Source organism: Uloborus diversus, chromosome 8 (genome assembly GCF_026930045.1).
Source record: "Uloborus diversus isolate 005 chromosome 8, Udiv.v.3.1, whole genome shotgun sequence".
NCBI lineage: Eukaryota > Metazoa > Arthropoda > Arachnida > Araneae > Uloboridae > Uloborus > Uloborus diversus.
Window position 1 is genome coordinate 137,010,073 of NC_072738.1, and position 26,406 is coordinate 137,036,478.

At 31.8% G+C, this 26,406-nt stretch overlaps 1 protein-coding gene across 1 annotated transcript in view; it reads right to left on the reverse strand.

Moving 5' to 3' along the window:
* LOC129227442 (4-hydroxyphenylpyruvate dioxygenase-like) overlaps positions 1-12,767 on the reverse strand; it is a 47,298-nt gene extending 34,531 nt beyond the window's left edge. Inside the window, exons 1-2 of the mRNA XM_054862000.1 lie at positions 12,582-12,767; positions 6,706-6,732 (exon numbers count right to left, since the gene is read on the reverse strand). Coding sequence (XP_054717975.1) covers positions 6,706-6,732; positions 12,582-12,584 — 30 coding nt within the window. The 5' untranslated portion in view covers positions 12,585-12,767. The remainder of the gene's footprint in view (positions 1-6,705; positions 6,733-12,581) is intronic.
* Positions 12,768-26,406: the final 13,639 nt, after the last annotated feature.

Consider the following 26,406-nt stretch of genomic DNA (forward strand, 5'->3'; position numbering starts at 1 on the left):
GAAAGATCTCGGCAAGGACACCTCAGTCTCACATTTCACTTTTTGATTTTAACAATTTTTCGTTCAATTATGCACAGAAGCCTTACCATTAGCTCTTACGAGGAGATGTTAAATCGTTCTAAATCCTGAACGTAACGACAGATTTGCTTCAAACAAACTTCGTTGAGAAAACTCTTGATGAAGAACACGTATAAAAAAGATTTTCTTGATTTATTTATTTAAAGATTATTTTTTGGAAACTAAAATTTTTTTAACGTTAAAGACAACATTATTTTTAGTACCGAAACATGGAAAACGTTGCACAGATTCTGAACATGTTCTCATTTTATGGTTTAAAGAAATAAAAAAAAAGTTATGAATAAAAAATTATTGCGATATCTCGTTGACTTGACTTTGACGCAAGTTGAAAGATTTTGTTCGTTTATTTATTATTTACGCATCTTTTCTGTAGATGAGAGATTAATATTTCGTTTTCACAAATCAACTTTAAATGTTAAAATTGTTCTGTTTGACATAATTAGCTTCTTAGCGTCTTAGCTAATTAAGAGAATAATGAATAGATGCTAGAAAGTCAATGTTGGTATTCGGAAAAAAAGGCTCATTTAGTTCTAGACGGAACTTCTAGCGATAATGCATTATTTTTTTTTTGAGATTATTAGATTAGTACTTTAATTATTGAAGTTCGTCGTCTTGATTTTTAACAACTTTACTCCAAATTCTGCATAGACATTGTAAACATGTTTGGTGTATCAAAATTCAGAAATATGGCTCCAGTTGTCTAAATGGGTTTCAAAATGCGCTCTTATTGTGCTCCGTGTAAAAAAAAAAAATCTGAACGTGTTACAAAATCATACCATAACTTCTTCCAAATTTCCTCTCACCCATAAAGCAATGGATGACTCCAAACGCACCACAAAAAGTTGTCTGCACGACAAGTTCCACTCCAACCCGTTTTAAACAACCAGTCATTGTTGCATCTATACTAATAAAAAAACTGAAATTCTCTCTGTCTGGATCTCTGTGAAGCACATAGCGTTTAGACCATTTGGCCGGTTCTTATGAAATTCGGCACAAAATTAGTTTGTAGTCATTGAGGTATGCACCGCGAAGCGATTTTTTGAAAATTCGATTTTGTTTTTTTTCTACTCCAATTTTAAGAACATTTTACCCAGAAAATTATCATAACGTAGAAGAGTAAGTTGCCAAATTATCATAACGTGGAACCGTATTATGGGCGAGCAAATGAACATAACTAATTAGCGAGAAATTCATCATCCAATATTTGTAAATATACAGGCGAACCGAATGACATTTTAGTTTTCTACTTCGGGCAATGCCGTGCGATTACCACTAGTATTTGCATAAATGTTTGACTTTTGAGGAGGTCCAAACAAGAAAAAGCCAGAAAAACAATGATGAAAAAAAAATGTTAAGGTGAAAATACTGTTTTTTAAGGGACATACACTGATTATGTACCAATAATAAGACATCATACTCATCTTCCAAGAAATAAATAATAACAATAAACAAAAATGCATTTTTTTTTTTCAAAAATATTAACTTACAAGCTTATTGTTGATAACGAAAGGTGTTGATCCATTAATTTGATATTTTCCAGCCTCCAGCTGTTTCGGCTCTTTAAGTTTTAAATTTTTAGAAAATGATCAGCGAAATGTCACATTTATTTTTCAAAATCTTGAGTTTTCTTCATGTCGTCAGTGGCAAAAGATAATACCTGATTGTGCTGAAAACTGATGCCTGCCTTTTTTTAGTGGCATAGGTGCACAACTTTTCCCCAACCAAATGTTCCATTATTTTTCGTCCACCCTATTAAACTGGGCACTACCCTACGTAAGTAGGTCGGTCTTGGTCTCATCTGTTTTAACAGTCACTGATCAGAGACTGTAATGCCTCTTATATAGTTTATTTGGATTGTGTCATTGTTAAGCAATCGAAGTGAATTAACCACCAGAAGAGCAAATAGTTCGGTTAAATGAAAAATTATATCCTCACATAAATAATAGCGAATGATCAAGTAGCGATCCTGACGTCATCAACAGTGAAACTCGCTCCAAGCCATGATAATTTAATAATATTTTTTGGTAATATTTGACATGCAGGAAAATGCTTTATTTTGATGAGGCTGAACTGGATCTGGTAGCTTAACAGCTTTACTGGTAAGGTTGTCATTTCAGGGGAATGAAAAAACGAAAAAGCAATCAACAATGAACGCTATTTACTGTTGTTTTTTTTTTTTTTTTTTTTTTGGGAAAATTCACTGAAGTTTAAAAGGGTGAAGGGTTAAAATTTCAACAATCAAAATATCACTAGACAGATAATTGCTTCGTTCGAATGTTAAAGCAATATTCAAACGTTATACCTTGACGGCGATTTTCTTGTTTTCTTTAGTTACGAAATAGTACAGGCGATGGTAATATTTTCTCGGCCAAAACCAAGCAGTAGATTATCCACATCAAATACATTCAATGGAAAACAAGCCAAACATCTTGCAGATCTGCATCACGATCTTTCTTAGAAATATTTCCTGAATCTTACTTTTGTTTTCGCTTTTTTATTTTGACCAAATTTAAATAAAACAAAATTCAACAACACGTAAAAAGGACTCTAACTATTCTAAGCAAGCTTTGTTTTTATTCGTTTCTCGAAATCACGGTAATTAGTTTTAGATCAAGATGGAAAGATTTCTCGCAGACAATAATTCGATAATTCTGAGCTCAATCTTATTCTTAACAATTCAAATTCTTCCTACTGTTGTTTAATAATTACTTAAAGAGTTCCGTGACAACAGTAAATGTAAACTATCCTAACAAAACTCTACTTCAATTTACGAAATATCACATCTCGCAAATGCATTTCGATAAGATTATCTCTCATCAATTACGAACGTCAAAAAAATCTGATTACACAATGATTAAACTTATACAACTTACTCCCAGCGGAAAGACGTCAAAACTTTCTTAATTTGATGTGAGGAACTTGCTAGATAATTTAAGATAGATATCTGAGGAAATGAAAGATTATTTACTCCACAGCATCAGTTGCATAATCAGGAGTGTGTCTTTTCAAAAAAAAAAGTAATAAAAATATTAGTCTAATATTTTTCAATATGGGTACATTATTTCAAGGCATTGCAAAAGTTATAAAGAGGAATTAATAATTTATTGAAAAGTTTTAAATGAAGTTTTATCATTTACTAGTGGTACACGCACGACTTTGCCCATAATAGAAAATTAAAAGGTCTTTTGGTTCGCCTGCATATTTACAAACAATGTATGGTGAATTTTCTCCCCAATTGACTAGTGCCCATGTTACAATTCCACGTAATGATAATTTCGTAATTTACTCGTCCATCTTACGATAATTTTGTTCTTAAAATTGGAATAGAAAAAGAACCACATCGAATTTTCGAAAAATCGCTTCGAGGTGCACACTCCATGCTACAAACTAACTTCGTGCCAAATTTCATGAAAATCGGTCGAACGGTCCTAGGCTCTATGCGCGTCACAGAGATCCTGACAGACAGAGATCAGGACAGACAGAGATCCTGACAGACTTTCAGCTTTATTATTAGTAAAAGATTTCATGAAATATTAAGCAAGACCAGTTAAGTTGTTCTGCTTACCTATACCGCCGTGCTAAGAACGTCAAATCTGCAATTTTGGCAAAGATGAGTTACTGTCACCAGGTAGTTCTTTGTCACACATTTTACCCAAATGCAATGTTTTATGGTCATTTGTCGATGAGAAATATTATTAAAAAAATTACGAGAAATATTCATCTGAATCAAATGCGTGGAGGCATACAGCTATAAACGGGAATTTCTCATTTTGAACTGCGCTTAGTACGGCAGTATACCTGAATTTCAGTTGAATACAAGACACTGTTACTGTAGTTGAGAGGCTAACCTAACCAGGCAGCATTTAGAAGGCTACGCAGACCCTAATCACCTGCATTATGACGCTGACAGGTTAGGCTTTCCCAAACTCTAGTCACATTTATTAAGTTCAAACTACTCATTTTAATCTTGATATAAATCCGTAAATTTAAATGCATCTTTCTTCGTTTGTTTTTGTCCCATGGTTCTGGCATATTCAGCGATCCCTACAATATTTTCTAGACAGTTTAATTACAACTAGGAAAAAAATTGTATTTGTAACTTTAACCTCGATTTAGTAATTATTGATTTTAGATTCTAAATATTATTTCTCAAATACAAACCTTACGAAATCTTGGTTTTCTAAATTTTAAATTATTTAAAAGCTAAGAATCTCTACATAACGTATAATAATCTATCAAAAGGCTTTGCAATGGATAAAATTGTCTTTGCGCGTAAACCTGAAATATATTTAAGCTTTGAGAGCTTATCGGAATTAAGTTTAGTGTGTCCGTTATTGTTTAAATAAGAGTTTGGAGAAAGTTAAACTCGAGACGCTGTTTAATGTGCAGATTATTTTATGTGTATATGAAATTCATTGTGTGCACAATTAGAAATTTATCTTATGCTTGCTTTTGAAAGTGTTACATATTTGCAGTTGTGTTAAATATTCATGCATTAAGAAAAAAAAAATCTTACTTGAATAAAATAAAATTTTAATTTTTAATGATATGTGAAAGAAAAGGGATGACTCCGTACTCCTGTATAAACAAAAACCAGTTGACCCGTATAAGTAATGTTTGGTCATTAGTTTAAGTATTTAACATTTTTGCAGTTGTGTTCAATATCCATGCATTAAAAAAATCTTACTCGAATAAAATTTAATTTTTTTTTATGATATGTGAAAGAAAAGGGATGACACCCCATACTCCTTTATAACCAAAAACCAGTTGACCCGTATGGGTGATGTTTGTTCATTAGTTTAAATATTTAGCATTTTTGCAGATATGTTAAAAATGTATGTATTAGGAGAAAAATCTTACTCGAATTAAAATTTAATTTTAATAATATGCAAAAGGAAAACAATGACTCTGTACTCCCTCATAAACAAAAACTAATTGACCCGCATTAGTAATGTTTGTTCATTAGTTAAAGTATTTAACGCTTTTGCAGTTGAGTTCAGTATCCATGCATTAAGAAAAAAAATCCTACTCGAATTACAGTTTAATTTTTAATGATATGTAAAAGAAAAGGGATGACTTCGTTCTCCTTTATAAACAGGAACCAGTTGACCCGTATGAGTAATGTTTGGTCATAATTTTAAGTATGTAAAATTTTTGCAGTTGAGTTCAATATCCATACATTGAGAAAGAAAAATCTAACTCGAATTAAAATTTAATTTTTAATTATATGCGAAAGGAAAAGAATGACTTAATACGCCCTCATAAACAAAAACTAATTAACCAGCATGAGTAAGGTTTGGTCATTAGTTTAAGTATTTAACATTTTTGCAGTTGTGTTCAATATCCATGCATTAAGGAAACAAAATGTTATTTGAATTAAAACTTAAATTTTAATGATATGTGAAAGGAAAGGGATGACTCCGTACTCCTTCATGAACAAAAACTAATTAAACCGCAGGAGTAATGCTTGATATTAGTTTTAGTATTTATTTTTTTTAAATATTTTAACTCTGCTAGACAATCATAACCATTTTGGGACTATTTTCTTTCTCATATTTATGGTAATGTTATCACTACAAGATGGGCTCAAAAATTATGTTCAGATCTTTGACATGTTGATTCAAATGTTTCACTGTAAAACCGATTCAGAAACGTTCCTGGAAAATAATGGGCAGCTGGTGTGCCCTATTTCTGCCAGTAACATATCTTGCAAAAGCCAGGAACGTTTTCCGATAATATTCAGTAACCTTAATGAAATTATTTCGGAAACCTCCTTAAAAATTCAGAAATCTTCCCGTTTAAAGCCATTCGTGTCTCTGTAACTTTAGCGTAAACTTTGGTAGGTATAATATAACAGCTTGGTCCCTTCCCAATTTATTAATAAAGTTCCATAAGCAGTTTTGCATACATGGAAAGAGACAGAATTGCAATCAGGTACGTCGAGAATTTCACTCGCCTGCAACTCTTGCAAAGCACCGTAGTCCATACTTATTCGCCCCCTCTTGGAACTTAATCAACACGGACGGGCCGTAAGTAACTTGAAGCCGATTCACGTTTTAAATACGCATAGTTAATCCTTAAACTGGGAGCTAAAAAAATTTTTACACCACTGAGAAGTGTGCATTCGTGAAACTTGTAGCAATTGATGAAACTTTTTGACAATGATACTTGATTTTTCCAGGAAGTAGATAAAAATCATTGAAATCCCGACACGTTACACGGAAATACTCAGCAACGTTTCGGAATTTTTTTTACAGTGTTGTGATTAACGAGTGAATTTGTTGATAAAAGTACTTAAAGGTAAGTAAAAAATTATACATCTATCAAACTTCTTTAGATGCGTTAAAATTCATTAACTAATTGACTCTACCCACAGCACCTTCTTTTTGTCTAATGCGTTTAAATGTAAAAGAAATCGTATAACAAATACTATCAACAGGTTATATGGAAACCAGTACTGAGTTATACAAATTTGTTATCAACATTTTATTTTAAATATCAAACTTGTTCGCCTTGCGCTAGACACAGAATGGATCTTTCGTAAATACTGCCTGTATACACATACATGTATTGTATATAAACAAAAAACTTTTTTTTTTTCAGTTAGATAATAAAACTGTTGCTTACCTTCGGCCCTTTATCTGTATACGTTGTCTAAAAAAGAAAAGGAAAGAAAGGATGTGTTAAAATTATTTTAACGCACAACATAATAATGCAACAATTTTGCTTAAAAAATTGCTATCTATTATATATAGCTAAGATGTTTGCATTAAAGTTTGTAATAATTTACAAAATTTGTCAGATAAAAGAAAATAAGCACAAAAGTAAAAATCATTAAAGCAACCATTCATTAAGATAAATAAATATCTTTGTGCTGAACAGTAAATTAACGTAAAGTAGCAACGTCTAAAAAGCACAAATTCGCAGATTGCTGCAGACATATGTTTCTGCGAATTTGTGCTTTTTAGACGTTGTTACTTTACGTCACTTTACAACCATTCATTCTTGTTTTTTATTGTTTTTTTTTACAAGTGGTGGCATTTTAATTTTGTATTTGTGAAAAATTAGGGGGAAAATGGCTAAGATTATATTTTTAAAATGCATTTTAAAAAGTATACTTTGGAGGGAAAAAGGAATTTGAAATATTTGCTAAGTGCTAAAAAGATGAAAGATGAAACTGAGGGAGTAAACGTTTGTGTTAGGTCATTAAATACATTATTACTTATTGTATTTAGTAAATATATAGACGTATAGATTTTGAATATATTTCGATTTTCATTTTAAGAGTATAGGATAACCCCAGTAATTGGCACTTTAAGAGTTTGTCCTTAAACTTACCTCTGTTTTCATTTGTTATAAAAGACATATTTACTTGTAAATATTTTTGCATCAAAGAATGCACATATGTGCAACTATTTATTTCACTAAAAGCAAAAACATTTGAAAAGATATTTTTATAAAAATATATGTGTAAAAAGTTACTAAAATAACCAGTAATTGGCACCTGATACCCTACACTGTAAAAAAGATTCAGAAACGTTCCTGAAAAATAATAGGCAGCTGATGTGCCCAATTTCTTCCAGTAACATATCTTGGAAAAATCAGGAACGTTTTCTGCTAAAAGTCAGTAACCTTTCTGAAATTAACCTTGAAACTTTCTGAAGAAGTGCGAAATCTCCCCTGTTAAAGCCAGTCATGTCTCTAGAGCAATCGGGAAGACTTAAGTTTAGTGTCAATGATTAGAACCTTCCTGATTTACCAAGAAGTCTCCATAAAAATCAGAGCGACCACGGCCAAAGCTATGCAAGAAGGAACCAAGCAAATCTTTTGCCTGCAACTCTTGCCTCGCAAAGCTGTAGCTATCCATTGACTTTTTCGCTCTCACGGGAGCTTAGTCAACATGGTCAGCCCGTAAGCAACCGTAGGCCGATACACTTAATAAACACGCTCATTCAATTTTTAAACTGGTAGCTAAAAATATTTTCCACAACAGTGAAAAATCTGCTCGCGTGCAACTTGTAGCGATTCAGGAAGCGTTTTTGTGAAAATACTTGTTTTTACGGGGAAATAGGTGAAAACGTCTGAAATCCCGAGACGTTCCACGGAAATAACCAGTAACGTTACAGAATTTTTTTACAGTGTAGTGTATGACACCTTGTAATCCAGTGATTGGCATATGTTAATAGAACTAGAAAATCACTTTATTTTTCACTTTAAGATTGCATACAAATTTCATCATCATAAAAACAAAATTAATGTTATTTTAAAGTAGGTGATTTTCCTAAATTATTGTTAAATCATAGATCTTGACATTAAAATGTATTTTAGAGAAATAAAAATTTGGAATGTTACATGGAAAAAAATATCGAAATTATTGTTTCATCAGTCGGCATGCAGTTTTGCTTTTACGAATTATAACTATTTTCACATAAAAAGGAACATTTACCCGATGATTCAAAGATACTATTAAGAATGGAACATTTCTCTACAGTCGCAATATCTGCCTGCAATGGCCAAAAATTTTTTTTAAATTGTTTCTCTTAAAAATTTAACAGTATATTCTGTAGAATTCAAATCATTAGTAGAACCCATATAATAGTTGCTGAAAAAGTACCAGAAATCAAATTAGTGACGTATTCCACAACACATTAGTGTTTATAGGCACATGTGCTAATTACTGGAGATAAGCAAAACTGAGCACCACTAAATGGCATTCATCATTACTTAAAAAATCCAAAAGGGGACAAAAATATACTTCTACCCACTCAAAGTAACACCTTTCAACTAAACAAATTTTTTGACAACAAAAATGTAAAAATATTTTAAGTCAGATTTTTATGGATTGATGCGCATGCTTCCCTTAAGCCAGAGAAAACGCTTTTGCAACAAATATGGCTGATTTGACAGAAGCCACAATTGTTTCTCATTCCAATGCACTGCTACCATTTAACAACATGATTGTAAGATATAACCTTTAAAGTAAATGTACATTCAGTTGGTATGTAGCCTTCTACTTTAAAAAGATTGGATACGAATCTTACTTTAGGAAATTTTTGTTGGAAGTGCCAATCACTGGTGACCTGCCAATTTCGCGGGGTGTTACCCTATTAAGATTATTTTTTTTAAGTTTTGATAAGCTTGTGTATCTCTCTTTCTCTCTCTCAGAATTAATTCAAAAGTCTGCAAAAAAATCTAGCTGACAATAGCTTCTTTTATTGAAAAACAAATTAAACACAATAACAAGCAAATACCGAAAAGTTCAGTTAAAGCATTTAGTATTTGGTTGCAATTCTGCCTCAGCTCCAGCTATGGGGTGGTTGTTCATAACTTTAAACAGATAATTACTCACAACTCATTAAAAAATACGTTTTCTCATCATTTTTGAACAAAGAATTGGTTCACTGTTTGTAAATTCAAACAGGTGTGGCGTATGAATGCTGTACGATCATACATACGCTTAATCATAAGGTATCGGAGTAGTGTGAAGTCGCTAATTATGATGAAATTGGCTATCTTTTTTTTTATTATTATTACTCACATTCACTAAATACTTGAAATCTCTGCTTTCAAAAAATACCTGGTTCCTGCTTCAATACACCTTTCTTATGAAGTTTCATTGTTTTTTTTTTCTTTGTTAAGTGAAACCTCTAGTAATGAACCAGAAATGTATGTATTTCAATACATTTTTGCTTTTCAAAATGAAATGTCAAGGAATTCAGTTGAAAAATGTTAATTAAGGCAAACCTTAATCGGAGCTGGTCAGTAGTTTTTTTTTTTATTTATTTAATTAATTGTTGGAGTATCAAAATCTGGCAACAGATTTTGAAGAACTTTGGTTTCTTTAAATATTTTTCTCTGAAACCAATTTTAGTCGTATCTTACACCACTTTAAAAGATATATCTCAAAAAGTTTTTCAAATAATTACCTACTTGAAATTTAGAAACATTGCTAAATGTGTAGAACGATTTTTTCTTCTGAGAACTAAGAAAGCAGAGTATCTATATAATTTTAACTAGTTTCCGTTCATAAATGGGAAATTTTTGGAAAATTTGCTTTTCTTAGTATTTTGATCCTTAATTCAGTGATAAAATGCTCATGCTAAAAGCTAATAGAACAAACCAATATAATAATCTTCTGAAAAAACTGGCACATGAGAATTTTTATGTTATGAAATAACAAGTTTGAACAGTGGGTGTGGTAATGTACAAAAAACGCCGTGTTTAAACATAAAAATTGCTCAGTAAGTTATCGCCCTATAGCCAGGACTAAGGCAGAAATACATGCACGAAACTGCAGTCCTCGGCTGGAATTGACTGAACTGGCGGTGCTTTTCATGTATAAAATTTCTCATTTCTTCAAAGGAAAAAAATTACTTTTGCCAATTTTAAAAGTTTTTACCTAGAACTGAAAAAAAAAATTAGCTTAAAAGATAGATAGCTATAAAAGAAAAAAAATAGCTATAAAGGAAAATAGTCGTCGTGACCAGTAAGATACCCCACTGGAGTGGTTCCAGGCTTACACTATAAAGCTCTTCAAGTACAGACTAACCAAGGTTTGTATGGAATTGGCAAACATCCAGTTGTGACGAGTCTATCTGAATGAGGAGGGAAAAAATTGATGCTCGTGTTTCGCTCATTTGAATGTGACTCCGCTTAATTGAGAGTCTAACATACACCTGCAAAAGCTGACATCCCCGAAAACTAATAGATGCCTCCATTTCCGCCTGTAAACCGGATATTTTTCTTTCCATACAATCCGTGGTCAAACAGTACGCAATTTTAGTTGTGAAACACCATAATTTGTTGTTGAATCTACACTGTAAAAAAGTTCAGAAACATTACTGACTATTTCCGTGTAATCCACACTTCCTGGAAAAATCAAGTATGATTGACAAAAAGTTTCCTGAATAGCTACAAGTTGCACGAATGCAGACTTCTCTCTTTTGTAAAAAATATTTTTAGTTCCCAGTTTAAAGATTAATTAAGAGTATTTATAAGGTGTATCGGCTTTAGTTCGTTTACGGCTCGTCCATGCTGATTAAACTCCCAAAGGGAGCGAATAAGTATGGACTTCGTAGCTTTGCTAGAATTGCAAGCAAGTGATATGCTTGATACTTACTTACAATTCTAGCTTAGCTATGGCCATGCTTGCAGTGCTACTTTTGGTACTGTCTTGATAAATCAGGAAGGTGCCAAGCTGTTATATTATCCCTACCAGAGATAAGTTTGAACTTCCAGAGACACAAAGGCTTTAAACGGAAAGATTTCTGGATTTTTCAGGAAGGTTACTGAATTTTAGCGGATAACTTTCCTGGTTTTTGCGAGATATGTTACTGGCAGAAAGTGGGCACATCAGCTGCCTATTATTTTCCAGGAACGTTTCTGAATCGTTTTTACAGTGTAGGTAGGAACTGTACTTTTACTCAAAATGAAAAAATATATATTATGCGCTCTTATTAGTTGTGTTCTTGCTCATACAATTTTAAATTTTATGTATGAGTACGGAATTTTAAAAGTCTACTAATTTGAAGTGGATTATCCGGATATATACATAAACGATGGAAGGATATCAAAGATTCTCTTCTATGTGCATGCATACATATCCACATCTAAGGGGCCATTCATAAATTACGTAAGGGTCTCGAGGGGGTGGAAAAATCTCTACATAACTTTACTTGGGGGGGGGAGGAAAGGGGTCAGATCCATTCTTACGCAATACTTTCAAAGTCAATATTTTATATTAGAAACCGCGCGGCCAAGTGGTTTGACAGGGATCTTATTTCATTTGCTTCTGGAAGGTAAAAAACGTATTAGAGTGAGCTGTTTCTTACTTGTTTTTCAAAGAATGAATACTGGTATAAAATATAAAAGAGAATCGCACTGGGTATGGCGTGTCTTATTTTTAATTACTATCGCATTATTTTCAAAAAATATTTGTCAGTTAGTAAATATTTCTTTGCACCAAAAAGGTTTTTTAAAAATTTATAAAAAAGTGAACTAAACAACGACTCAAGTGATATAAGAATCGTTATTTTATTATTTTGAAAAAAAAATGGAATCTTGCGTAAGATAAGGGGGGGGGGGGTGAAAAATCTTGCGTACCCTTACATGGAGGAGAGGAGGTCCAAAATCTAAATTGGCCAAAATCATCCTTACCTAATTAATGAATTGCCCCTAATCAGAAGAGAACATCATTTAAAAAAAAAAACTTTTTAAAAAATGCAATATTGAAATAGTGTCCCAAAATTTTCTAAATCGTCCATTAAAATTTTCAGAATAAAACACTTTCTGGAAGGTCGCAGTGACCTCTCAGCAGGACGCCCTTGTTGGCCTCTAACATAGCGGGGGCAGCGTTAGAGCCTCTAACAAATATCATCGACGATTCTAATGCAGCGCAATCTGATCACATCATGTGGATGGGCCCCAAGCGAAAATAAATTATGGAAGCAATCACAGATAAATACAATCTTTATAAATATTAAAATAACAAACATATTCCTTACCATGACTATTTTAAAAGCAATAGATAATTCCTGAATCCTATTGAGACCTGGCTCTGACAAACCCTGAGAACTAAGATCGCTTTCTATTTATACTAAACCTACGATTAGGAGATTATAAGATGTAGTCTCTAGAAATATCTCATGATGTCTATCTTATCCGCATCATTCGTCAAAGATTGGCCCACATTCGCAGATTAGCAATACTTCCTTTTGAAGTGATGAAAGTGTCTTGATTTCTACGATTCAAATTTTGATCAAAAACGCTATCGAACAACTATGCTGTTTTATTTTCTTCGGTTAGATAAGATAATCGTTCGAAGCTAAGAAAACGATAATAAATTATAAACAAGAAAAGAAAAAAATAGGAATATATTGCATATATTTATCCGAAAAATTTTGATGGCTTGTTTCAAGGTTTCTCAACCTTTTAGGCTTTACGCCCCCCACCCTCTTCCTTTGTACACTGACATGAGGTCACGCCCCCTTAACCATACGCAATTAATAGGGGAGACTGGGAATACTTGATCCCCACTTTTGTTTTCAGTTTCTTTCTCTGCTGCAAATCATCAGGTTTTTTTTTTTTTTTTTACTACGTGAAAAAGCAATTTTTTCCTCTATCTGACAGCCATTTTTTTTATTTGAAAGTAAACAGATAGTTTTAGTAAAATATTTTTTTTTTCAATAATTTCCTAAAGAGATCATGTGTCCCCACATCAAGGGATACAGGATCCCTTCATGGAGGATACATGATCCCACTGAGAAAATACATAGACTTTTCATTAGATCAACAATTTATTTATGGATTTTCGTTTTGCACATAATGTTTGTAAAGAATAACATTATTTCTAATTTTATTTATTAGATTGTAACAATGTAAACACAAAATACCATTGTTTTAAATTCCGTTAGGACATTTTAAAAAAATGTACACAGCTTTAATGACCTTATAATGCTTCTGATCAATTACTGATTCTCCATTACAGTAGTGAACAATATATTTTGTAAATAAAACTAACCATTTTTGTTTAAGGTAGCGTAATGAAGTTAAAATTACAAGAAATAAAAAAAAATGGATGACAAGCACAAAAATAAACTTTTTTGCTTATTGTCTTACAATAATAAAATTAAGAGTTTTATCAATCGAATTAAATTTTTAAAAGAGGGAAGAAAACTGTAAGTATTAATGTACTTATATAAAAACAAGAAAGCCTAGCATATGTTTTCAAAACCTGATAAGTCAAATGCAAACAATTCGCTCGTTGTAGTTCTTAAAGTTCCGCTCAACCCAACTGAATGTGTAAAGCTTAACGCATTTTGTCAATTTTTCAGGAGAAATAGATTGATTAAGCGTAGTAACTTTTCATTTTAGAAAACGTATTTCAAACTCTAGAAATCCAACTTTGCATTATATCCGCTACTGGGTCTACATAATGAGCAACTCACTTTTTTGTTGTAAATCAAAATAAAGCAAAATCATTGTTTTCCTTCAAATAAAGATTTGACATCTATCTCTATTTGTTCCAGCTCATTTGGCTTATCAGAACATAACTCATCAGTAGAGTTAGTTTATGTTTAGATCTTTGAGGTGTTATGTGGGTTACAAAGTGCGAACTAATATTTTATTTGTTTTTAGCATACTTACTGCAGTGATTGTTTAAATATATCACTCATACTGTAATAAATTTTATTATGTCAACATGGTTTTGAATGTTTAAAGTTAATGTCAACTAAGTAAACAACAGTTATATTGTTTAAATTGTGCTTATGTTGTCATATGGATACTTGATCCCTGGGATTATGTATACCTCTAAAGGAAGGGAATAAATATCCCTAATATGCGATTTTTGCAAACATACTGGTTCTATTATTAACAATCAGTGGCAATTTACTAAAAATATGTCTCAATTATTAAAGAATGTCTAGACTTTAACATTACACTTCGGTATTTTTTTAAGTTGTATATAACGGATAATGTAAACCTCAGAATGCTTTCCTAATGAAATTGATCTTGACTTTCAGACATTGTCTTTTCAGACAATCATTTCTTGAGCTAAAACATAATGGCTGAAAAAAGCAAAATGTTGCCAGTTTTTTTGTAAAAGTATAACTTTAATATAATTGTCAGGTTTCAAATCTCTGCCTAATGATTTTGGTACATTTTTGGCTGTGGGATCTAGTATCCCCAGTCTCCCCTACATGCAGTACAATAGAAACAAAAACTAGTTTATAAGTAAAATCTGGATAATTTCAAGCACATAATTTAGCATTACTATGCAAAACTTTATTTTGAACATAGTATTATTATTCAAACGTATAAAATCCAATACGCGACGAAATTAATACATTTTTTTATTTAAATTTATTTATTTATTTATTTTGAAGTATGTAATTTAGGATCTAGGCGAAGTTGAAATGCGCATCAGTCTCTTTTCCATTGTTTTAATATTCACTCATCATAAAATATTGAATAATTTATTGCTTGTTTTAATTTTTATTTTATCCTTTTTTACACTCACGCCTCCATTGAAATTTTTCCACGCTTCCCTAGGTCAAGAATAACTGGTTTTTTTCATTTTATCTAAAACCACTTTAGATGAGGGGTCGACTTTTGCACCATTTTGGTCCCACAACATCTTTGTATCCAACCTTGTTTCAAGTAATTTCAAATAAGTTATTTTAGTCGCTGGTTAGTATGTTGTAAATCGATTGATGATAAGTTGAGTAAAACGTTACTTAAGGTAAAACCAGAAATATAATGTATTTCACATATTCAAGAAGAGTTTATTGGGAAATATTTGCTGTAATTAACTCCATTTTCACACCTTACTTGTTTTAAAATCTGAATTAATTGTATATTTTTCATTTGTTGGATGAAGTAGTCAAACATCAATCAGGAAAAACATCTGAAGCAAGGACACCAGTTTCCTGCTACGTGGATTTTGCACACATACAGTAGAAAATCGGTTTTCCGGGCCCCGTTTATCCAAATCTCCGATTTATCCGGATTAACTTTGTAGTTTTAAAAATTTATTTACTTAAAAATTGGTTTAAATTATAATTAAAAGAATATAACTATAAATACACTAAATGCTCGGTACTGATTTTGATTAGACGTCAGCTTCTGCATAGAACACACAATAAATCTCATATAATTGGCCCCCAATCATCCGAATCTCCGGTTAATCTGGATCAAATTTGTAGCATTAGAAATTATATTTATTTTTAAAAAAAATTTCAAACTACGGTTGAAAAAACGGAACTATAATGACGCCAAAAATTCGGATTTTGTTTCAATTAAACGTGCAGCTCTTGAAAAGAACGTACAATAAAGCATAAGTCCTAATTTAAAAAACCATATTGCGTACTTTCGAGCGTCAGTCGGACACCACTGATACTGAACTATAAATGATAAAGCATTTGCGAGAAACGGTGCTATGTAGCTCTGTTACAAAGTTCTGTTACCGTTTACTTTACTAATAATAAAGTTGAAAGTCTGTGTCTCTGAATATCTGTCTCTGGATGTTTGTATTTCTGAATGTCTGGATGTCTGTTACGTGCATAGTGCCTAGACCGTTCGACCGATTTTCATGAAATTTGGCACAGAATTAGATCGTAGCATAACGGTGAGAACCACGGAGCGATTTTTTGGAAACTCGGTTTTGTTCTTTTTCTATTCCAATTTTAAGAACGTTTTACCGAGCAAATTATCACAGCGTGGACGAACAAATTATCATAACGTGGACGAACAAGTTACCGTAACGTGGACGAGCACAGTACCATATGCGACCATGCACTGTAAAAACAATTCAGAAACGTTACTGGAAAATAATAGGCAGCTGATGTGCCCAATTTCAACCAGTAGCATATCTTACAAAAACCAGGAACGTTTTACCGATAAAAATCAGTAGCCTTCCTAAATACTGAGAATCTCCACTGTTAAAGCCAGTAGTGAACCTTCAAGAAAAAATGAATAGGTTTAATATATTTGATTAGAACCTTCCTGGTTTACCAAGAAGGCTCCAGAAGCATTAGCGCAATCATTGCCAAAGCTGCGCGAATAATTGCAAGCAAAATCCAAACATATTCCTTGCCTGCAATTCCTGCCTCACAAAGCTGCAGCTATCCAGTGACTTATTTGCTCCCATTGGGAGCTTAGTCAATCCAGACAAGCCGTAATTAAACTAAAGCCGATACACGAAATAAGCACGCTCAGTCAACTTTTAAACTGATAGAAAAATAATCTTTCACCTCAGTAAAAAGTCTGCATTCGTGCATCTTTTAGAAATTCAGGAAACTTTTTTCCGAAAATGCTTGATTTTGCGGGGAAAAACCTCTGAAATCACGAAACGTTCCACGGAAATAACCAGTAACGTTTCGGAATTTTTTTACAGTGTGGGGAGCAACTGAACATAGCAAATTGGCGAGAAATTCTGCATCCATTATATGTAAATACACAGGCGAACCAAATGACCTTTTAATTTTCTACTACGAGCAAAGCTTTGCGGATAGCACTAGTGCTGTCATAAAATAAAAGTGCTTATTTAAGGATTTATTTTGTTTATTACTCACATTATCCGGATTTTCGTTTGTCTGTATTGTCTTTGTTCTCAGTTCGGAGAAACGAGGACATCCGTACAATTCTGGAACCAAAATGACGGATAAGTCAGTTCCCCTTATAGATTGGCTTCAACACTAACGAAGAGACGGTATGCACTTGTTTTTACAAAAAATAATTTGAAACGCATTTCTTATAGTTATTATTTACTTATTTATTTAAACCTCACCAATCACTAGCGTACCTGTCCTGGTGAGGGTTAAACCGGATATGATGATAGGGGGAAAATAACAATTCACGAGCGACCGAGTACTCGCTGATCGCTGGTGATCTCATGTATATTTATTGAGATGGCGAGGATCTAATTTTCCACAACTTTTTCGTTTTCGAAATATGCGCAATTTCAATGGCGTGAGTATCTTTAGTGAGATATGCAACGCTTATCAGACTTCCCAGTAGTCATTGGTCAGTCTCTTAAATAGCGTATTAGTTTTCAATTCTTGCATGAAATTATCAGGTGTCCAAGCGTAAAGTAATTGCAACTTGGTAACTTAAGAGATGCATTAAAATTTTCCGGATCCTTTTCAATTAACCGAGACTTATGCCATTGAAATAGACCATGATATGCTATATTTCAGTCGCGTATATCTCTAAACTATTATTTGTGTTGCGGTTTCTTAGTTTATCCTCAAAAGAGTGTTAGCTTTTAATTAGTGTTTCTACATGTATTGTAAATATTAAAACTAATTATAGTGAGGCAGATTAAATGTTGCACCTTATAGAAGGGGCAATTATTAATTGTTGAGACAATTGCTGATCATGTTCGTTTTGAAACGCGTTTTCGTTTTCATTTTATCACGTTAAGCTTGTTATTTAAAAATGAAATGTTTTTAAAGAAATCTTTTGGATAAATTTGAAACTTTTATAAATGGAAAAAAAAATCTCAAAAATTACGAATCAAAATTCGAAACAATTGCATGTCATCTGAATAATCTTTTAGCTTTTACTGTTACTGGACATTAAAAAAAAAAAAAGTAACGAAAAAAAGTTAAAGAACTCCAAATGCTGCATTGATAGACAAACTGTCAGAGTCAACTTGAGAAAACTTCGAAGAGCTTTCTAAATTTTTAACTTATAAAAAAAGTGCCACAAAAGATTCTTCAGTCTTTTTTTCCCTCCCGTTTTCTTCTTTCTTTTATTTCTTTTATTTTAGTAAATTTATTTTGAAACGTAATATTTTTTCTTAAAAAAATATTCATTTGAATTCTTTCTATAAAATGAACGTTTCCCTTTTCATTGCTGACTCCTTTTACGTAATGCATTCTATCTTTCAGTGAACATGCAAAGTTCATTTGTTTGAGATTAATCATATTTTAGTTTCGTTTTCATTTATTCACTTTCAGAGTTTTGTTTTTGAGGCATATTTGATTAAATACAGTTTCATATGATTGCTTTTTTTTTTTCGTCCTTACTTACTGCTATGTCTAATATATAAAAAAAGAATTATCGTTATTAAAATTTCGAATTTTGGTGGAGGTTCTCATAGAAAATTTTAAATTTGAAGCTCACTTAAAAATGAAGACAAGTTTTTAACTGCAACAAAAGACAGAATTTTCTGTGAATTTAAACGAATGCTTTTTTTTTTCATTGCTGTATATTCTTTTAATATGTTTTCTGACAATGGATATTTTACGACTTTTTTAGAAAGTGAGCTTTCTTTTGTAAATTTTCGTTTTTGTATTGAAATAATTACTTTTGACCATTCCCCTGTTGTCATGTAATGAACTTGATTATTAGTTACAGTCAAAAATCTACATTTTTGCAAAGAGAAGTAACTTTGAATCAGAAACAAAATAGAGTACCGAAATTTCTCAAATATAATAGATTTAATAAAAAAAACAGAAAAATAATATACTGTATCCACTGCGTAACAATAGAGCGCGAGCACCCGACAGGGTTAAGTTTTTGGCTGTAAGATCGAAAGTGGTTTTAGCTACTGCTTTTTGAGTAGTGTAACGTTCTAACTTTTAGCCAACGAGCAAAATTAGATTAACACTTACTTCAGCTTCACCATAATGTGGCGAGAAAGATCCCAAATATAGAATCCCCCTCTTATATTTCCAGCCATTTTCTCCCTTTTCGATGAAGAAGCACGTACTGTAGTGGTGCACTAACTCTAGAACTGTACAGTTATGTGGGCCTCATTTAAAATGTTAGAATGAGTGTTTTTTATTATTATTATTATTGTTATTAACTAATGCGTGCGTTACGGAACCAATTCTCAACCAAAGAAGGTAAAAAAAAAGTAAATAAATAGATAAATAAATAAATAAAATAATAATCATTTAAAACAAAAACCTTATTTTAGTTGAACACAAGAGGTTTCATAAAATAATTTCATGTTTTTGTATCAAATGCTCAGGAATAACAATATACCGTATAAAATCTCCAAATTAATGATTAATTCTTGTTTGCCTTTTAAATAATTAACTATTTATTTATTTAGAAAAGATTTAAATTCCATTATGTTGACAAAATGTAATCTGCAATCAATGTTCCATGTTGCTTATAAGGAATAATCATTTATATTATTCTACTGCAATTTCAATATTGATGCAAACAAAACTTTTCCTCGATTTGTAAATAAATCTTTCCTCAAGAAGAACGAAAATTTCCTAATCTGCGAAGCCGAATATTTTATCTTAAGAGGCTTGCAAAGGATAACGTTCATTCGTCAGACTCTGTCATCTGGACTGTAATCTGCTTGTAATCCCGATGGGCTGCCACTCTTGGCGCGCTTGGCGCATTGGTGGGCTACAAACGCCAGGATAAAAGTTTTCTCGCCATATAGCTTCCTTATTTTTTTTATCTTTTTAAAACTTTTATTGAAAAAATAATTATTATTGTCGTTATCATCATTATTTCTTTTATTGTTTGAAATAATTTTTCGATTGCCTTTTGAAATAATATGTTTTATTATTACAAATATAGGAGAGTAAATAACACATTTTTAAAAAAAGGCAAGTACAGTGATGGAGGGAGAAACTTTCGCTGCAGGGCTTTTTAGTTTTATATATACATATATATATATATATATATATATATATATATATATATATATATATATATATCGACATATAATCGACATATATATCGACATAGATAAGTAGAACGGTAGACACAGTCATAGAAATTGTTATTCATTGAAGAAAAAGTTATTTTGAAATGATTGTTCTCGTAAAGATCAAAGTATTTTGCAGTGATAAAAGAAGTTATTTATTTTTTTGCTTATGTAATGTCGCAGTTCTTAAGAAATATTCTAACAGTATTCTGACAAACACATACTATATAATTGCAGCACGAAAACGTAACGTTTATACATAGTGTTGCTCTGACATTGTATGCTGTATCCTTGACAGTGTTAACTGTTTAGGAGGGACAAATTGCACTGAGTTGAGTTTGGTTGCCTTCGTAATTGTTTTGCAAAAATATTTCAACTCAAATCTGTGCCAATAACGCGTTTATTTTCTCTCTATACGTCCCAAAAAGAAATAAAGATTGTCAAAGTTTCAACTTATCAGAGAAACACTGTACTCCCAAACTGGTTTTTATGCGTTGGATAGGGACCGCAAAAAAAAAAAAAAAAAAAAAAAAAAAAAAAAAAAAAAAAAAACATAAAAAAAAAACTTACTCGAAACTTCACGAGCTATAAAAAGTTGTTTTTGCAACACCGTTAAAAAATGCATTGGATAAGGTCCTCATAAAAAAGCCTCTCGCAGAAAAATAACCCAAAAACTTACGAAATAATCAGGAATTGCTTCCGAAATCAGAATTAACCAAGTGATGATAATTTTGCCGAATAGTCGGACAAAATTTCCCGAATAAGTTAAATTTTTGGGAGGTCACAGTGACCTCCCATCAGGGCGCCCCTGTCGTCACTAGAAGATACTACATCGCATTTGTTTTATTAATAATTTCATATAGTGAGTCCTAGCCTGATTGAAATTTTCATATACCGCACAAAAAATAAGACCACACAAAAACAGGTTTGAGTGTAAGGAGGAGAACCAACAAAAAATAAAAACATAATTAATTACACATACAGTTTTAAATCTCAAAGAAATGAATCATAGTCACAGTAACAATTATTTTTATGTATTCGTTATATAATATGCATATCTTATGGCTTATACATACTGATTAGGGATTTAAATACTTCTCCTTTCATACTCTGATAAAGTTATTAAATTAAAATTATCATTTCTTATCATGTATTTCATAGATGTCTAATGTATCAAAGTGTCATTCTCTCTCTTGTCACCACTGTAAGCAAAATAGTAGAAAGATGATATTTATAAGCCAACAAGCAATAAATTCTGAATTTTATGCTTTCAATTTCAATTTGTTGAACAACATGATGCAAAAATGCATTTTAAATTTATAGTCTATGAAAAGAATTGAATAAGTTCGTTCCCAGTGAGGTGCGTAATTATCTCACAATAGTTACCCATCAGAATTGCAATAAAATAAAATAAAATAGCAAAATGTTTAGTAGTTTAAAAGCTGGTGGCGCAGACAAAAATTGCAATGTTTAAATCTTCAAGTTGTTGAAAATTCCCCAGTGGAATCAATCTGAATTTACCATACCAGGTAAATTTTTTACAATAATCATCAACTCTCTTCGTTTTTTAAGCTAAATAAAATTAAATAATGCATGGAAACTGCATAATCAAACGTAACTTCCTTGTTTAAGAATATTTGTATGTGATTAGTTTTAGACTTTTAGTAATCAATTAGGTATTAATTCTGGAATAAAAATTTAACAAAGTCGTCATTCCTTCACCTACTATGCATAACGTGAGGGAATGGCTCTAAAAAGTTATGCATTCAAAAGGCTTTCTTTTACTTTAATTACATTCTTTTATAATTTCCTTATTCAAAAATATTTTCATTTATTTATTTGCTTCCTGTTTTTCATAATTATTCTAAGCATATTATTAACTTTTAAAACTGATTTATTTATTCAAATATTATGAAAACTGTACAGGAGGAATATTTCTTTTACACACACACACACACACACACACACACACACACACACACACACACTCACACACACACACACATACACACACACTACCACACACACACACACACACATACACACACTTACAACGGCATTGCATACGCCTGTCAATGAGAAATATTTTGACAATTTTTGTTTCGCACGATTTTTTTCCGTTCCTGGAACTCAAAATAGCCATTTTCAAGAGAATGAGCAAACTGTAAACGATGAAAAATAGGTAGCAATTAAAAAAATAAGATGAGCATGCACCCTAAATTTACAACAAATATAACTCCAACATGCGTCATTACTTTTATTGGTCATTAGCGTTTTTATACACGTACATTTTCAGTCTAATGTATAATGCAATATTTTATAAGTGAAATTATGTTAGGGTTTTTTTTTTTTTTTGATACATGTTAATTTGTACCTTATTTTCCTTCTTTCCTTTTTTGCATCAACAAACTAATCTTCAAAATGCGTCGTTGTTTTTTCAAAAGCAAGTATAAATATTCTTAAGTAATCAGGATCTTATTTCCTTACTCAGCAAGGCTATTTTCGGACTTCATGAAATATTAGCACATAGATTCTTTACACCTTAGTCATGCCAAAACCTAAAATTGACATTTCAAGGCATTCCTTATGTAGCGGAGAACGTTTTAATTTTTGTTTAAATTGTTCAGCATTTTAAATACAGGGTTAGCATAAAAGACTTTTCCGGTTTTAGAAATTTATATTTCGTAAACTATTACACTTAGCACTATAAATAATATAAAAAAATAAAGATAAAATGTCCAAGTTTTTTTCACTCGCAAATGTTCTATGTGTGCGCCTTTCGTAACGCGACACAAATCTCAAAATACATTTTGGAGTACATGAAATACACCGCCAGCTCAGTCATTTCCAGCCGAGGACTGCAGTTTCGTGCTTATTAGCAGTCATCAGCCCGGCACGAAACTGCAGTCCTCGGCTGGAAATGACTGAGCTGGCGGTGTATTTCATGTATTTCTGCTTTAGCCCTGGCTAATCGGCGGTAATTTACTGAACATTTTGGAGTGTTTCAATAGAAACTTTTCGTGATGCTACACATATGCGATCTTTCAGTTTACCCAATGTTTTAGGAAATGGTGGTGTATAAAAACTGTCCTTTACGAAGCCCCATAAAAAAAAGTACATGGGGTTAGGTTTGAGGATCTGCCCGGCTAAAGCTTAATGAATAAAATATCATCACCTGCACGGCAATCCAGCGTTGTGGAACGTCAGGAGTCCAGTGAATTGTGTGTGTGTGTGTGTGTGTGTGTGTGTGTGTGTGTGTGTGTGTGTGTGCGTATGAGAGGCAGGGACCCCCCCCCCTTGAGGATTTGGTTTTAACATTGTTTCCAATCCTAATACAGTAGTTAATATACGCGTAAGGATTGTTTTGAACAAAAAGAACCCTCTCCAGAAGGAATTTTTGGCTGCGCTAGTGCGGAACGTGCATGTTTAGGTAGTAACGTACTTTCAATAAAACTTGAACATCTTTATTTTTATGTATAAGTTATATTGGTAAGTGTAATAGTTAATGGAATATACATTTTTAAAACCGGGATATTCTTTCATACTAACCCTGTATACTAAAGCGCAACTGTAAAGTCTTGGAGGTGGAGGTTAAAACTTCCTGATTTTGCCTCTCAATTCACCTGAGTTCTTAAAAAGTTTAAGAATCTCACAGGAAAAAATCCTGATAGCGGCACAGGCAATCATCAAATCATTTTTTTTTTCATTTCTGAAGCTGTTATCAAGCCGCAGGAACATCTGAGACACCAAAATCGGTAAATGCCTCGCCTGGTGCTTGAAATTTCATTGAGATACCATTATAATATCAATAAACTTTCTGACACGAAAACAGTTTATCACTTTTATTTACATGGCATAATGTTTTTCTTGTATGTTATGTTTACATTTCTCAACTGAATCGTTTTCCAAAATTAAGCAGAAGTTTGAAAATCAAAAGAATATATTTTTCATTTCCGAAACCCTTATTCGTTTACAGTGCTTAATATCATCTGCTATCCAAAAAATAGCTTTACTAGATTTTCCTAGTCTGCTAATAGATTTTTCAAATATTGGAGAAGAGAAAATTAAAAATAAACATTTGATAAATAATAAATATATTATATTTCGTAAAGGAGCAAACGAAAAATTGTGTAAAGTTCAATTTTGAAGTCGAAGAGAAATTGAAGTTTACAAACATTTTATTGGATATTTTTTCCCCAAAAAGAAATAACCTTAATAATTTTTTAAACACAAAACCAACTTTTTAAAATTAATTTTAATTACAACTTATCTTTTGCGTTATGTTTACATTTCTTTTGTCAACAGCCTTTCAAAAGCAAGCCGAAGTCAGTGAACAAGCAAAAAAGCATATTTTTCATTCCTGAAGCTATTATCGAGAGTCCCAGGGAAAAGAAAGATATCTGATGCCTCTATCGACAAACCCCTCACCTGGCGGTAAAGCGACTTCGATCGATTTTCTCACGTGTGGGACTTCTTCAGTTCGTAACACTTCAAATGCAACAGCCAGGTTGATCAATAATTTTTCTCTCCCTGGATCTCTTAAGCTGCCGCACAGTCCTAGGCAACGTGGAGATAATGGTGTCAACTTACGGCACGAAATTTGTTTCTGCAGTCCTCTGGAAAGGTTTGATTGGACAGTAAAATAGAAGCGCCGGAACTTGTGATGAAAAACAAATAGAGGAAGATCGAAGAATAAGGATGAACCTCTTTTATTAGGCTTGCATAAGGTTCTATAAAGCACATTACAATTTGAGGCAATTGGCATCAAAGTCAGTTCAATTCATTTTTTTTTATTTATATAAGATACAAAGAACTATTTCACGATTTACCTACTTTTTTTCAAAGAAATTTATTTCTGTTTGAATAATCTTTGGTGCAAAACTCAGTTTTGTTTTCTTTTTTAAAACAGCAGTATTTTCGGATAAACTACAGATAAAATTATTATTTAGATATAGTTGTGTTTGAATTAAAGCGGTTGTTTTTTTACAATTTCATTTAAATTGATGTGGACCTCAATTTTAGGCAATGTATGAGCCTCTTAAAATAAAAAAGTGCTTAAATTATGCACCTTATTATAAAAGTGTTTTTGATGCTACCCGTGTGTTTTCACTGTGACCAGTCAGTAGAAGCATTTTTTGAGCTGATTTTTCAGTAAAACAGCTATTTGACAGCGGTTTTCGACCGGATTGAGAGGGATGCATTTCCAATCGATATTTGGTTGATCAACCAAAAAGGGTAAAATTTCCAAATAAAAGCACTTTTCAATGTCCGTGGGTTGCACTTATTTCTAATGTTAAGCGCTTGATTTAAGCATTGTTTTAAATACATTTCTTATTTAAATAAAAGATTACATTTGATATTTTAAAGACTTATAAAATAAATTAACATTACACACAAAAAATAGAAATGTAATTAAAATTAATTTTAATATCCTGTGCCACTAAAGTTATAAAAGTTACTTAAATAAAATCAAAGTAGTAGTTTTTCACTAACTAAAACAAAACAGTAAAATTTACCTAAAATAAATATCTAAATCATATTGAGGGAGAAATGCCTCTCTGCCGCACTAAAAGTTTTAATTCACTTGCCTTAGCACCCTAAAAACAAAGTTGCGTCTTAAAACGTAAAAACAATTACAGATCATCGTACATTTAACTTCAGACGAACTTTAGACGAACTAGTTATGCTACAGACTTGTAACAGTCTTTGAATAAAAAAAAAAGCATTAAAAATAAAAAAAAAACTTAGTTTTATGCAGTTGGAATCAAAAATTAGTGAAAAAGTGTGCTTGTTTTTTCGGTATGTTGGTGCGAGAAACGCAGATCTACGCCTTTTTCTACTAACGTGTTTTTCATTCATTAGAACAATCAACTATAATAAAAAAGTGCGTGCCATCAGGGATTTCTTTTTTGAGATAGTTAATCAATTATTATTATTATTATTAAGTGTTATTGTGATTATTATTTTTATTATTACTTTGTTGATTTTATTCTTATTATAATTGTTAGTATTTTTATTATTTTAATTATTATTGTGATTATTATTATTTTTTCTATTATTTTATTCTTAGTGTTATTATTATTTTTCTTCTTACTATTCGTACTATTTTCATCTCCTTCTAAATAATAATAATATTATTAATTTTTTTT